At 32.8% G+C, this 15,924-nt stretch overlaps 1 protein-coding gene across 12 annotated transcripts in view; it reads left to right on the forward strand.

Moving 5' to 3' along the window:
* The window catches only part of CHD9 (chromodomain helicase DNA binding protein 9), a 236,065-nt gene that overhangs the window by 88,100 nt on the left and 132,041 nt on the right, over nucleotides 1–15,924 (forward strand). For 7 of the 12 annotated variants that reach the window (XM_073225725.1, XM_073225723.1, XM_073225719.1 and 4 more), the window contains exon 3: nucleotides 7,918–8,252. In XM_073225725.1, coding sequence (XP_073081826.1) covers nucleotides 7,918–8,252 — 335 coding nt within the window. Of the gene's footprint in view, nucleotides 1–5,780; nucleotides 6,765–6,816; nucleotides 7,127–7,247; nucleotides 7,376–7,917; nucleotides 8,253–15,924 lie in introns of those variants that run through there. The other 5 variants (XM_073225727.1, XM_073225726.1, XM_073225728.1 and 2 more) reach the window with 5 other exon arrangements.

The raw sequence follows: 15,924 nt of genomic DNA on the forward strand, positions 1-15,924 counted from the left end.
ACACTTTACTAAACACTTTAGAAGCATTATCTATTAGGTCTCACAAGTAAATGATGAAACTGGGACTAGAACCCAGGGGTGGCTGACTCCAAAACCCATTCCCTTAATCACAGCATTATGCTGAAAATAGCTCTTAGTGTCATGGGTAATTTATGAACTGATGAGTTCGATACTTTTAATGTTGTCAATATTGAACTTTCTGTGGTTTTGTGGTTTAATGTTTTTTAAAATATACTTTTGTTGGAAGCAAAAGATGAACTTTTGAGCAATAGCATTGAAAAGGCAGCACAAAAAAGGTTAAATATTACTTGTTTTCATCATGTATCGCCTCTCTCTAGACAAAAAGTTTTTCACCAAGTCTTCAGGTATTTTTACTGAAACCACTTAGCAACCCTACATCTAAAAATCTGATTCTGTTACTTCTCTATATGTAATCATGTATTGATTCCCTAATTCCTTCAGCAGAAAGTCCAGATATTTTAGCATAATTTATAACACGTGATAATCTAACCCATTGCCTTTCAGTCTTTATTGCTTATTATTTTTCCACATGCATCTAGTTTTCTTGCCATGCCAAACTACTTGTTACTCCCAGAAAACAACTTCCAAATATCTTTATATAAAACATTTCATGTGTACACAAAAGTGGGATATGCATCACCCATCAATTTATAGGCATTGTGTCATCTATATTACCCTCTGACTACTATACCCACCCCCTCCATGGATTATTTTAAGCACAGCTCGATCATGTCACTTCATCTGTAAATATTTCAGTTTATATATGTGAAAGACAAAAATTATTGCCTTTAAAACACAACCTCACAGTTTCAGACCTAAAAGATAACTGTAATTCCTTCATAATCAAATATCTAGTCAAAGTTGAAACTTCCCTACTAGTTTAATAAATGTGTTTTTACAATTAACTTGTTTAGGTCATTATCAAAATAAGGGCCACACATTAAATTTGGATGATATATATTTTAAGCATCTCTCGTTTTGTTTTCTTGTTTTTTCATTTTGTATTCCATTTAATCTTAAGTATGGTTCTCCTTCTTTGTATGATTTCTTTGCTGAAGAAACTGAGTCATTTGTAAGAGTTTCCTACATTCTGGATTATGTCAATTACATCCCCCATGATATCCTCTAACATGTTCTTTTCTCTGTATTTTCTGTAAGTAAAAAACTCCACAACTTTGTGACTGTGTACTATTTGTTGCCTGAACTGCTATGTGGAATATTAAAATAAAGCCAGTAATTTTAATAGTATTACCTTATCAGTGTAAAATGCCAAAATTTTATGAAATTGAAAAAAGGAATGTCGCGGTTAGCTTACTGTGGAAACCTGTGTACTACTGCAAATCACAAAATGAAAATAAGCTTTCAATTTGTGAACATGGCAGTTCACAGATATGAAGAAAGCAAAGTAAAATAACTGCTTCAATTTCCATCAAAATCTGAAAACAAAACTGAGGGTAAAACTCAGAAAAAGATTCCATCAGACTATAATTAGCTATTGGGTCAAATTTCTCCCCTCTTTTTCTTTAAAAGCAAGTCTTTATGGTAGGTTCTGGAAAAGGTGTTACGTACAATAAAGAAGAACCAAAAGAAGTCACTGTACTAATGTTTAAAATATATTACTAAAATTAACTGCTAATTTATTGTTTTTAGAAGGTTGGTTTAATATGAATATTTAACGTATTATTTCTCTTCTTATTTATTTACTTATTTATATATTTTTAAGAACATTATGTTTACTAGGCTCTCCCCTACCCCAAGTGCCCCCTACAAACCCCATTACAGTTACTGCCCATCAGCATAGTAAGATGTTGTAGAATCACTACTTGTCTTCTCTGTGTTGGAAAGCCCTCTCCTTTCTCCCACCCCCCACATTATATATGCTAATCATAATACCCCCTTTCTTCTTCTCCACCCTTATCTATTTCTCTTCTTAAAGAGAATAAAAACTAGCACATGCTTACTATAAACAATTTGATAGAACAAAAATGTCTTATAAGTTAGCTTTCTAATATCAGGTTACTATGTGATAACTTTCTTCTTGACCACAGAGCTTCTTGCTCCTTCAGCTTCCCATGACACCACTCTTTGCTGGTACTCTTCTTACCATTCTTGTAGTTTCTTGTTTTCCTTCATTAGTTCCTTCCTGTTCATCTGCCAGCTTCTTAGCCTTGGTGTTTTGGGTTCTCTTCTGTTGGTTTTCTTATGTTCTATGTTGTCTCTCTGGGCAGTAAAACTTATTCTTGTTTAAGGCTTACTATATTTATTCTGTTTTATATTCTCTTCCGTTGGAACCTCTGTGTACCTTGTCACCCAGCCCTGAAGCTTGGAGTCCTCTCTCCTGACTAAGGTTGGGGGATTTTTAGCTATAGTTCAGTTTTATCTATGTTGTTGAAAAATTACATGTTTTATTATTTGAGACCTTTTATACTTTTATTTTTCTTTAATATGTGAAGTAGAACTCATATTTTTTTAATATACTTCTTCCCTGATAGAGGAACCTCTGCCCTATAGTAGATGTATAGTAGCCATGTGATCATTCTCCCCTTTTTGAAAATTTGTAATTTCCAGGCACTTCAGTAACATTGGTGATTCAATAATTATTTGTATGCAGTTAAAATATTTAAAATGGATGAATTCCCCAGTGTGAGGGGTAGATTTTGTGGAAAAAGTATTCCACAAGAGAGGGGGATCTGAGTCTCCACTCAAATTTTAACCTCTATTTCTTGCCCAAATCTCTTTCCTTCTTTCTCTGATGAAGGAAAAGAGGAATAACAGGTGATACAAAAGCTTTATAATTTTTTAAAGAGGTAGCATTCACAAAGGCTGTACACCATCTTTTTACATTCTGTTCTATTTCATTTTTTTAGTGTTAGTCTGGACCTACTAAATGTATATATCATGACCACCTGTGGTTTGAAAAACACTCATAACATAAATGTTTGAGTTCTCAATATTGAAAAGTTATCTCAGGATCTTGATATATAATCCTTTGAGTTACTATCAAAGTAATTAGTACATCACACATGATATTTTTATGTCTTTCTTTCCTATGATTTCTTTTTCTTATAAATATTTTGATTTGATGTTAATGTTTGTGCCATTTTGTGTGTTTTTTTTCCCTCATTTAGCATACAGGTTCTTGGGGAACAAAGGCTTTTCCTTTATTTAAAATTTTTAAACAACTTGTATTTTGAATCTATTGACAAACTTACAGAAAAATCACAAGGGAAATACAAAGAAGTATTTTTACATTGTGAAGAACTGGAAAGTAAATTGTATACCTGATGTTCTATCACTTCCAAGGACTTAAATACATATTTTCTACAGATAAGGAAAGATATTTTCCTATATAAGTACATGTAACCATAACAAGCGGGAAATTAATACAGCAGGAGCTGTTGCAACGGAGAAAGAAAATAAAATACATTTAAGCAGATTTGACAGACTTTGTTGATTGCTTATATACAGAAAAAAGAGAAAAACCATAATGTTGGAAAAAAAGTCCATCAATCACCCTTTTACATGTTTGTGTATATATGTGATTAGGAAATGGCCTACATTTAAAATGTTTAGGTACTTAACACCTCATTGTTAATACTCTATAGGAATACAGTTTTAGATTATTGTAATAACAGACATTTTTAATCATGGTTTTCTGTAGTTGTCTACTGTTAAGATTTATTGTTAAATAACTGGGATTTTGAGTCAAATAATAGAATCTTTTGAACAGATTTATGGGAAAGTGAGATATTTTGGAAATCATCCTAGGTTCTGTGGATAGTGTTAGTGAGTTAAAGGTATTGAAAGAAATGGGCAAGAGAATCCACATCTTATATTCTCCCTCTGACTTCTCTGAGTATCCAGTCCCAGATTTAAAAGTCAAAATTACTCTTTGATCCATGGGCTACAGAATGGATGTTGTGCTAGCAGGCATGAAAATAGCATTCATCTCATTGTACATCTCCATCAGAGCTCCTGGGTGAACAGGTACATAGCCAATGAGTAGTAATGTTTTGAAAGGAATATTTTTTTCTGAATAGTAGGTCTCAACAGTGAACTTAAAATACTCAGTAAAACATGTCATAAACATGTGCTATCATCCAGGTGGTGGTGTTCCACTTATACAGCACAGGCAGAGCAGATATAGCATAATTCCTGGGGGCCTAGGATTTTCAGAATGGTCAGTGAACATTAGCTTCACCAGCTGTATTAGCTCCTAACAAGAGTCAGCCTGTTCTTAGAAACTTTAAAGCCACACACTGACTTCTCTCTAGCTATATAAGACTGTTTCATCTTCATAGAAAATCTTGTTTTTTAGTGTAGCCACCTTCGTAAATTATAAATTATCTTAGCTAGATGTGGATAACCTGCTGCAGCTTCTGTATCAGCACTTGCTGCTTCACCTTGCATTTACATCTTATGAAGACAGCTTGTTTCCTTAAGTCTCATGAACCAACTTCTGCTAGCTTCAGACTTCTGCAACTCTCTCACCTCTTTCAGCCTTCCTAGAATTAAAGAGAGTTACGGCCTTCCTCTGGATTAGGCTTTGGCTTAAGGGAAGGTTACGGATGTTTTGCTTTCTTATCATGTGCATGTTCATTAGATAGCACTTTTAATTTCCTTCAAGAATTTTTCTTTTGCATTCACAACTTGGCTGTTTGGCCCAAAAGGGCTAGCTTTCAGCCTGCCTCAGCTTCTGACATGCCTTCCTCACTAAGCATAAACATTTTTAGCTTTTGATTTAAAGTGAGACATATAACTCTTCCTTTCAATTGAACACTTAGGAGGTCATTGTAGGGTTATTAATTGGCCTAATTTCAATACTATTGTGTCCCAAGGAAAGGGGGGGGAGACCAGAAATAGCGTGGGTACAGTCAAAACACATACAATATTGATCGAAGAAGTTCTCCATCTCATATGAGTGCAGTTCATGGCATTCTAAAACAATCAAAATATGACTTCAGAGGTGACTAATCACAGATCAGCAATAAATATAAAAGGAAAAGGTTTGAATATTGTGAGAATAACCAAAACGAGACACAGAGACCCAAAGTGAGCAAATAAATGCTCTTGGGAGAACAGCACCGAGAGACTTGCTCAACACAGGATTGTCACAAACCTTCAATTTGTTAAAGACATGATATCTGTGAAGCTCAGTAAAACAAAGCTCAATAAAACAAGATACTTTGTACTGCTATAAGAGTATCCCTCCCCTTTGCTCCTCCTCTCCATTACCACAAGGATTAAATTAGTACAGGTAAAATTCTTGGAGTGGTGCCTTGCACTTGGTAAGTGTTAGTTAGCCCTTCTTATTGGTTATTTTGATTTTTACATAGTTGACCTCTCAGGTCTGTCTGATCCATTCCTTACCATTAGTAGTACTCTGTCTTTAATTTCCTCTCTTGCTGTCCAGATTAGTCTTTCTAGGACACTGTTCATACGATGTTGCTCCATTTTAATACCTTTCGTAAAAAGGGGGAAGCAAAACAGGTTCTTGGTAGAATTATCTGATGACTTGCCAAAACCAAATAAAACATGGTATTATTGAAGGAGGTAAATTTGAATTTTGAAGTAGTAGAAATTTTGTTTTAGGTATTTAAGTTCATTGCTTACCAAAGTAGTTTCAATTTTTATAGAAAGAAAAGGTGTGTTGATCAAATTCAAGAAAATTTGCTAGTTATTTTTAGCAAGACTAAAACTAGAATTTTATCTGAAAAACTCAGCAGTTCAGTTAAAATAGAATGTGAAGAGTAAAGGTCAGGAAGGTTTTAGGAGTTTTTTTATGTTAGGAAAATAAATTAATGTACTTATTATCCAGGTTTAATGAGTAAGAAAATTATGTGTGATTCTTTATTCTCTTGTTCACTTCAGAATCTTCAGTTTCTTTTTTAGAATTTAAGTGTAAAGAATAGCTTCATTTCTCTATTTTAAAAATAACATTCTTTTTGTTAGAAGAATCATGGGAGACCTTATCTAATTTCTTAGAGAAGTCACTTGCTATGTGTTCATTTGCATGACTTGCTCTTTAACCCTTTGCTCATCTTCAGCTATTTTTACACTCTAAGTACTTTAGAATATCAGGGAGAAAAATATCTTTCACCAGTAAAAACTGCGTTGGAATTGGTTTTTTAATATTGATAGCTACTTGACGCCATTTTACCACAGTTTCAGTTTTCTGATAATTTTTTTAAATCAGGCTTTTATGTATATTATTTTACAACTTTACTGCAGGAAATGGCAGTGTGAGAGTTAATGTGTTACATGCCGGGAAGAACAGTCCATTGGGGGTTAAATTGCAGAGTCTAATGGAATAATAACTGGTAGCACCATCTGCTGGCCTACTTCCGCAGAAGGAGTCAGTATTTTTAACGACATCTCTAATATTCATGCTGATGCATTTTGATGCTTTGTGCATTCATTTCTTTCTGTGCTTTGTTGGAATCTGGCTATCTGCTTACAGCTATTCAGGAAACTCAGCTTTTTAAGAGGGGTTTACAGCCTTTTTCACATCTAAATAGGATGAACAGTGGATATAAACCCGCCAGGGCAGAAATGTGTTGATAAATCACAATGTGTTATTTGTGGAGGGTCGTGCATCTCTTGGTTGCAGCTTGCTAAATAGGCCATTTAGGAATCTTCCTTCAATGCTTTTTTCTTGAGCACTGCCTGGGGTGGTGAAAAAGCAGAGGGCAAGCCTTTGTCTGACGCCCAAAATGTCTTCAGTGAAGAGGCCAAGAGGAAGGGTAAGTGAAAGCCTGAATGAGTGGGAGGAGGAGGGGTTCTTTGGGCTAAAAGGCTAATGGGATTGAATAACCTTCCTTATTACTGGCTGCTGCTGCGGGAGTCGTACTGCATCGCCATCTTGAGCTTGTTGCTGTTTTCTCGAGTCTTGATTATTTGTTACCGCCTGTAGGCCTTAAGGTGGCATTTTTGTGAACGATTCTAAACCCTCCTTCCTTTCCCAGTGCAACTGCACTGCTATGAAACCTTTGATGAGGCAGGTATAGAAAAGATATCCAGTGAAGCACACTGGAATCAGCATGAAAATGTGTTTGGAAATTCCTGGTGGTTTTTTCCTTTGCTATAGTCACAGGCATGTTTACGGGTAAGGACGTAACAAAACTGTGATCTAAGTATATGGGGATGGATGCGTGTTTGGAGAGTATATTCTTTTTAAAATGCTGTTGATCTGCTTCCTGTGATAGTGCTAAAATATTAATAATTTTAACATGAACCTATAAAACTTGTTTTTTTTTCTTCCAGAATTGCTTGAGCAAGATAATTATGTATAGAAAGAGAAAAAAAATCACATTTAACTCTCTCATGGGAAGACGAAAACTTTCTCTAATTTAAAGTATGGGAATGTCTGTTTACTAACTAGCTATGTTGCTGCAGAGATTGCACATTAAAATTATTAAGTAATTTCGGTTCTAGTTTCTTGTAAAGCAGAGAGGCTTTATTTTCTAAAAAAACCAGTGAAATATAAAGAGTAGTCATTTTACATTAGAATTGCTATTTTAAATTTAGTAATTATTTTCAGAGTTGTGGAGTGAGGACAGAAAATACTTTTATTCCAAACGCACAGAATATTTACATGATAAAATTGGAATCTGCTGTGTTTACAGGACAAAACTTAAATTAACTAATCAAAAATGCTATGAAAATATAAATAAATCTGTATTATCCTTTAACCTTGATTTTTAAAAGCAGTAGTTGAGCTTTTCATTTTATACCCCCACTAATTTCTAGATAAGGAAAATGTTTTAATTTTAAATGTGTAACATGTATTTGCTCTTGTATTTTACTCTTTAAGCTTAATTTAAAATTTTCCATTTATTTTTAATTGTTTTAGATGTTCTTTGATATGTTATATAAAACATATTTTGATTTCTCTAGCCTCCATCTTCCAAGAAGAGTGATGTTTCTGGGACATATACTAAGTTGCAGAATACCCAGGTGAGGATCATGTCTGAGAAGAAGCAAAGAAAAAAGGTGGAATCAGAAAGCAAGCAAGAAAAGGCTAATCGTATAATATCAGAGGCCATAGCAAAAGCAAAGGAGCGTGGGGAACGCAATATTCCACGAGTAATGAGCCCTGAAAACTTTCCTAGTGCTTCAGTTGAAGGAAAAGAGGAAAAGAAAGGTAGAAGGATGAAATCTAAGCCAAAGGACAAAGAGAGCAAGAAAACAAAAACTTGTTCCAAGTTAAAAGAGAAGACGACAAAAATTGGGTAAGTTGGTTAAGAATTAAATTTAAATCCTTTGGATTTTTTTTGTTAAAATGCAGTCTGTCTAATCTTTCACTTTGATTTGTGTGGTGTTTACTCCCAATATGGAGTTTTAAGTTGGTAAATATTACGTGTACCTTATTTCCTTTCTGAATGAGGTAATACTCCAGGATTTACTAAATTTTACTATTCTGTGAACATAGCTTTTTGTACATTAATATTAGTAACACGAATTTAAAATAGGAAAATATTTTGTGTATAAAACAGGAAAAGAAAAAACAACAAACCTATATTGCTGTACCAGTTTCAAATTCACTTTCTTTATAGAATGTGCGTTCAAGTGTTTTACAAGATTTCTTTACCTCTTAGCTGTATTCATTAGCATTTTATAGTTTGGAAACATCAAATACAATATTTTCTCATAAACCCACAAGTTTGGACTAAATGGAATGACAAGACAACTAAGACAATTTGAATCAACAGAAAGCAGCTTTAGGCTCTTAATGATTTACTCCCTTAACAGTCTGTCTGATTTACTTTATGTAAATAAGGAGGCCAGGTGTGGATTAATGCTCCACGGTAATTATAAGGACAAAGAATTGCTCTAGGAGGGCACATTAATCCAAGTAATGTTTTTAGAACTACCTATCTAATACATTTTCAAAAAATAGAATATAATGAGTGTTTTTCTTTGCCTTATAGGTATGTTTGTTTTTCATGTAACAGTAAAAATATCCCAAGGCCAACTTAGTTTAGAATTGTGTTTGCCAGAGTATTTGGTCATTTTGAAGGCTGTGAACTTTAAAGTGTTTTATCTGGTTTCTTTTTTTCATACAGAAGAGTGCACAATGTAGAAAGAATTCCCTTACAGAAATCCTCATTTGCTTAAGAAATGATTAATACATTATGTAGATATTTGGAACTAACACACGTTTGTAAACAAAATTACTTCTCAGCATTTTAAATGCAACCACTAAACTGAATTGTATCATTAGGTCCTGATATGTTTTCAATGCAAACCCTTAAATAACATGGGCTCTCATGGTATAATAGAGCAATAATTGATATTATTGATACTGCATTTCATTTGCAGACACTAAAATGAAATTTGAAAGTTAAATTTCTTCTTGTATATTTAAAGGTTTTTCTGTATGAATCTATCTTATTTCTCCAATATTACATTTAGTTTTAATTTGGAAAACCTCATACTTAATCCTTTAATGTATTAAAAGTTAATGTAATAAAAGTTTTTCAATTTTGTATATAGATATAGACAAAGTAGTGTACTATTTGAAAGGGTATTAAAAATAATGCATAAAGCAAGAGGATATTGTTAGAGAAAGTTCATACAGGAAGTTTAAACTTTGGGAGGACTAGGTAGAGGCAAAAAGATACAGAAATTAATCTGGTTCAAGAAAAAACAATGTACTATAGGGAAATTAGAAGTAATTAAATTACACTAGAGAAATACAGATTTTTGAAAAATATGAATTAATACGGTGGGGAATAATATGACTCATTCTGTGATATTTGTATTTTTGTTACAAATACGTAGATTATTTACAATAATTTATTTTAATATTGCACAGCATTGATCAGTGTAGTAGTACTTGTTTTCAGAGATAGCATTCTTGTGAAAATAGGTAAGAATTGTACTGGAAATATACATAATTGGCAAGGTATTGAGTAGTTGCTAGAAAAAGTTGTTGAGCATATAGGACATTTTTTATAGAGGAATTTATAAATTGCAGGCAGTTAAGAAAAATTGAAGCTTGCCTATTGTTAAACTGTTGGAGTAAAACAATAACCTCTTGATCATCTTTATCAAACAGACTATTTTGTTGGAGTAAAAAGCATAGTTGGAAATGAAATTCTTACACAATCTAGAGTTCATATATTAGTTGAAATATTTCATTCCTGTATTTTCCAATAAGCCACTACATTTTAAGTAGTTAAGTTTAGTTGCATCATCTTATGATATATTAAACATTTTATTGTAAAAAATTTACTTTTCTATTAGTTTTAGAAAATTGGGCTGTTACTTATAGCAAATGATTGAAATCAGTTGAAATTAGAATGTATTTTGGAAGTTAACCACTAGCAACATGAAATATAAAATTTGAATGTAAATAAGTTATGGTTGATGTATAGTCAGTCAGAGGTGGTGTTTATTTAACCCATATATGCCATTTGATAAAATCCTGAAGAAAACCAATACTGCCTCTGCTTGCTAGTGTGCTTGAAATCTTTTTGTTATTTCTGGCACTTCTACAGATTTTTTTTTTAATACAAAGAATAAAGCTTTTCAGAGAACTTTCATATAGTCCCACTTAATTCTACAACAGTTCTTTGAGTTAGACTGGATATGCAGTATGATAATTTGGTTAAGTTCTTTGGCTTTGGAGCCAGTTACATTTGTTCAAATCCATTTTATCACTTACAAGCTGTGTGACCATGGACAAATAACTTAAACCTCTCCAAGTTTTAGCTTGCCCATATGTAAAATGGGAGTAATGATAGTAATTGCCACATAATGTTATTTTGAGGATGCAAGGATTTAATAATATTTAAAATATATTTTAAAATAATATAGAAAAAGTTCCTGGAACTTACTTAACAAATATTAGCTATTATTATTTTCTGAAAACATAAATAGCATATAGTTACTTAAGGAAAATATCCATGGCGAGTAGCCACACCCCTTCCATTAAGCCTAAAGTCACTCATCTGCCTAGGTTTTCTGAACATTAAGGCTGTGATTCTAAATAAGAACGGTTAGAAAAACAGAAACAGGTGCCACTTGTTAGGAGGGATAAAAGGTTAAATTATTAATAGCTTTTTCCCTGTGATTGTGGCTCTTTTTCAATTTAGAGTAGCATTTAGGACAGGTAAATTTGTTTGAGCTATGCCTAGAGTTTGAAAGGGTAGCCCATGGTTATGTGGAAGGGTATGGGTTGAAAAGGAAATAGTGGGTATATAATAGTGAAGTAGGATGGGAAAAAACCTTTTTCTACATTAACTTGTTTCATAATCTTGGTGGTCAGGTTCTAGCAACCTGTCTTTCAAGTAGAATGGCTGGCATTTCTTTAGTAATAGTACGTACATAGTAGATGCTTCCAGAATGAAAAGGAATGGAATGGATGGAAGATTAAATACTAAATGGTACCAAATGGTTGGATTTGATCTGTTAAATCAGAAACAGAAATGGCAAGCTAATCTGTCATAAAAACACAGGAATGTAATTAATGGTTTAATAAGAGTAGAGAAATAAATTATGACATCATTCTTAGACTTACAGGAGAATTTTCTTATGGATCTCTTTGATTTTAGATTATGTAATAAAGTGTCACGTGGTTTGATTGAATCATTTTTAAATTGAGGGTTTATAACTGACATTTAAATTGTGTTTCCATCTTGTCAGAATTTACTTTGTGTTATAGATTATGGGACTGATATCGGTAAAATGATTTTGATACTTAAAAACATTCTTGTGGCCCTCTGAATTTAATCAGTAATAGTCCTTCGTGATCAGTTTTCTCTTTTGATTTATTCATAATTATTTCTGTTGAAGGAATACTAGTTATCAGGTGCTAGAAATAGTTTTTCTCTTTAAATTAGAAAACATCTTAATTAGGAATATTTGTCAAACTCCAGTATAGATTAAGGATGTCATGTTATAAAGACAATGAAACATTAAATTAAATCTTGAAATTATATTCTTTTTTGCTAGCCTTTTTGAACCCCCAAGAAGGAAGAAGTGAAATAACATTAATTACCTACTATCATACATATAGATATTTATGTATCTGTGTAGTTTTTAAACAAAACTAACATACAAGTATGTCCACATATATGTCTGTAGAGACATTTACATCTAAATAAGGAAAAATAAGGTCAATCATCGGAAATTGGGAATTATCACTTTATAGTCTATTAATAAAATGACAAGTGAGACCCTGATTGCATATATCCAAAATAATAGAATTTCATATATGGATAAAGTGTAGACACATTCTAATTACTTATTTCTTGGCATATGATAAAAAAAGCAGTTTGAAAAAATGTATAAATTTATAATGTATTTTTAATTAATCATATACCACTAATAGTCTCTAAGTTCTGTTATTATTAAATGCCAAGCAAATAAAATGTTGTATTGACTTCACTCCTTATATTCTAAATTTAAACCCAATGAAAATCTGAAACATATTCATTAAAAAGAATTGATACATGCATTATTTGTTATTATGAATTTAATTAAGATTTGCAGTTGCATTTTTAAGAAGTACACCTTTATATAAAATGTATTAGTAAAGCTTATCGTTACCAAACAGCGTGCTGTATTTCATTGAATTTAAAATGTCATTGGTAGTAAGACATGTCATTACTTTATGGATCAGTAAGAAACAAAAAAATATTACCAGCTAAAACCATGGCATATTTTTGATTAATAAGTGATCTTTATCTCATAAATGTTAATATATATGCATAAATGTCATTTTCTTTTTTTAAAAATAAGTTTTTTTTTCAAGAATAAGAATTAAACCATGCAGAGAATATTGACTGTGATTAGTACTTAGCTAATACTTGTATCTTTAGTAACTGTTTATATGGAACAATTCCGTAAATTCAACTTTTTGAAAAAATTAAGTCCATCCTAAAGTAGGAAGTAATATGTAGTACAAGGCATCAAAAGCTTACAATGTTACTTCTACAAACTGAAGGCTTAAGTAAAATAAAGAACCCTTTTAAAACTTGATTTTTTTTCCCAGAGAAGTTTAAGATGTAGTTTTAAATTGAACCTTAAACTGGATTAATTTCACCAGATTAAATGTTTCTTTTAAAAAAATAAGTTTATATTTGATGACCTTAAAAATAGCCCCAGTCAAAAATCTCCTGAATATAAACATGAGTAACTTCTTCCTGAGCACATCTCCTTGAGCAAGGGAAACACAATAAAAAATGAACACATGGGACTACATCAAACTAAAAAGCTTTTGTAGAGCAAAGGACACCGTCAACAGAACAAAAAGGCATCCTACAGTATGGGAGAATATATTTGTAAATGACATATCTGACAATGGGTTAACATCCAAAATATATAAAGAACTCACATGCCTCAACACCCAAAAAGCAAATAATCTGATTAAAAAATGGGTGGAGGATATAAACAGACAATTCTCCAAAGAAGAAAATTCAGATGGCCAACAGGCACGTGAAAAAATGCTCCACATAGCTAATCATCAGGGAAATGCAAATTAAAACCACAACAAGATACCACCTCACACCCGTAAGGATGGCCCGCATTGAAAAGACTAAGAACAACAAATGCTGGCGAGGATGCAGAGAAAGGGGAACCCTCCTAAACTGCAGGTGGGAATGAAAGCTAGTTCAACCATTGTGGAAAGCAATATGGAGTTTCCTCAAAAAACTAAAATAGAAATACCATTTGATCCGGGAATCCCACTCCTTGGAATTTACCCAATGAATACAAGTTCTCAGATTCAGAAAGACATATGCACCCCTATGTTTATTGCAGCACTATTTACAATAGCCAAGATAAGGAAGTAACCTAAGTGTGCATCAGCAGATGAGTGGATAAAGAATACAAGTTCTTAGATTCAAAAAGACATATGCACCTCTATGTTTATCACAGCACTATTTACAATAGCCAAAATATGGAAGCAACCTAAGTGTCTATCAGTAGATGAATGGATAAAGAAGATGTGGTACATACACGCAATGGAATACTATTCAGCCATAAGAAAGAAACAAATCCTACCATTTGCAACAACATGGATGGAGCTGGGGGATATTATGCTCAGTGAAATAAGCCAGGCAGAGAAAGATAAGTGCCAAATGATTTCCCTCATTTATGGACTATAACAACGAAGCAAAATTGAAAGAATGAAACAGCAGCAAACTCACAGGCTCCTAGAAGGGACTAGCGGTTACCAAGGGGAGGGGTGTGGGAGGGCAGGTGGGTAGGGAGGGAGAAGGGGATTGAGGGGTATTATGTTTAATACACATGGTTTGAGGGGTCACGGGGAAGACACTGTAGCACAGGAAAGGCAAATAGTGAATGTGTGCATCTTACTACAGTGATGGACAGTGACTTCAATGGGGTATGGGTGAGGACTTGATAATATGGGTAAATGTAGTAACCACTTTGTTTTTTCATGTGAAATCTTCATAAGAATGTATATCAGTAATACCTTAATCAAAAAAATAGCCCAGTGTCTGACACTTGGCTTGCAAAGGAAAAATTATAATGGGAAGTAATACTTTTGCTTGTTTCCTTCACTTATGATGAATTGGATGCATTAATTAGAACAAATGGACTAATTGCATAAGATTCATTGTCCAATTATTGCAATGAGAGAATCAACAGGGGGCAATTACAGATTGACACTGTGTAGAAAGCAGCTTTTTACTTACAGCCCCTACTAATAAACACATGTGCAGGGTTTAGATGAGTGCATAAATTACATCTGAAAATCAAATATAAACGTCAAGTATAAACACTGAGGTTTTCTAGTACCTACACTTAACAAATGAATTATCATTTCAAATTTATACTTAGTTTGAAATTGCCCTTTGCTGTCTGAAACAAGCTATGTTTTGATATTTAGTTCCTTTACTTGCCTGATTATTGCTGCAGTTAGCATTGATAACAGATCTTGTCAGTGTATTTAAAAAATGAAACTTGCATAAAACCTTATATATTCTGTATAATTTTGGTGATATTTCTAAGAATAGCAAACTTGGTTTATTTGAAGAATGTATCTATAATGAAATTTTATTTTCATTTATAATGAAATTTTATTTTAGAGACAGTAAACTCTTTGTGATCCATAATGGACAATTGGAATTCTCTATGGTAATTGGGTATTTTACTTAATTGATTTCATTGTACATTTTTCCTCTTTTGGATCATCTGATTTCCTTCAGATAGTATTTATGGCTATTGTTTGTCATTGTACAGGCACTGGAGATTTCTGGTTGTTTGAACTTTAAGCTTAAACATTTACTTAAAGAAAATACAGTTTCATATTTCTCTTTACTCACTAAACTATATTAATTTAAGTGTCTATTGACTGGTTGAAATATAGTGTCATTTTAAAATCAGATATTTTGGAAATAGTAGACTAGAAGAAATACAGAGATCTCTTTCTGTCTTTTAACTACACTTGTGACTTTGGCTGTTTTATATTTTGTATTTTGGAGCTGCAGTTTCCTTTTTAGTATAATGGGACCAATACCTGCCTTGCGTGTCTGAGAGTTTCTCTCAGGATCAAGTGAGATATTGTAGTGAAAAGTACTTTGATATTTTAAGTATTCTGTAAGTACAAAACAGTTTTATTATCCTGAATATTTCTTCCAAGAGTTTTCTATGCTAATTTATTCAGAGCTAGTGGTTCCCCAACTTGGTGGGGCATCAGAATCTCTGGAGGGATTTTTTAGAAGTCTGATAGGCATCTCATTAGATCAGAATCCTGGGGTTGATCCTACAAATCTGTTCTCTGGCATTTTTTTTTGTTGTTTTACTTTTTATTTTGAATTAGTCTCAGTCTTAGCAACAGTAGGTTATAGTTCCCTTAGGCTTCTCACCCAACTTCCTCAATGTTAATATCTCATGTAACCGAAGAAAATTACTAAAATCAGAAAATAAACA

Source organism: Manis javanica, chromosome 17 (genome assembly GCF_040802235.1).
Source record: "Manis javanica isolate MJ-LG chromosome 17, MJ_LKY, whole genome shotgun sequence".
NCBI classification, from domain to species: domain Eukaryota; kingdom Metazoa; phylum Chordata; class Mammalia; order Pholidota; family Manidae; genus Manis; species Manis javanica.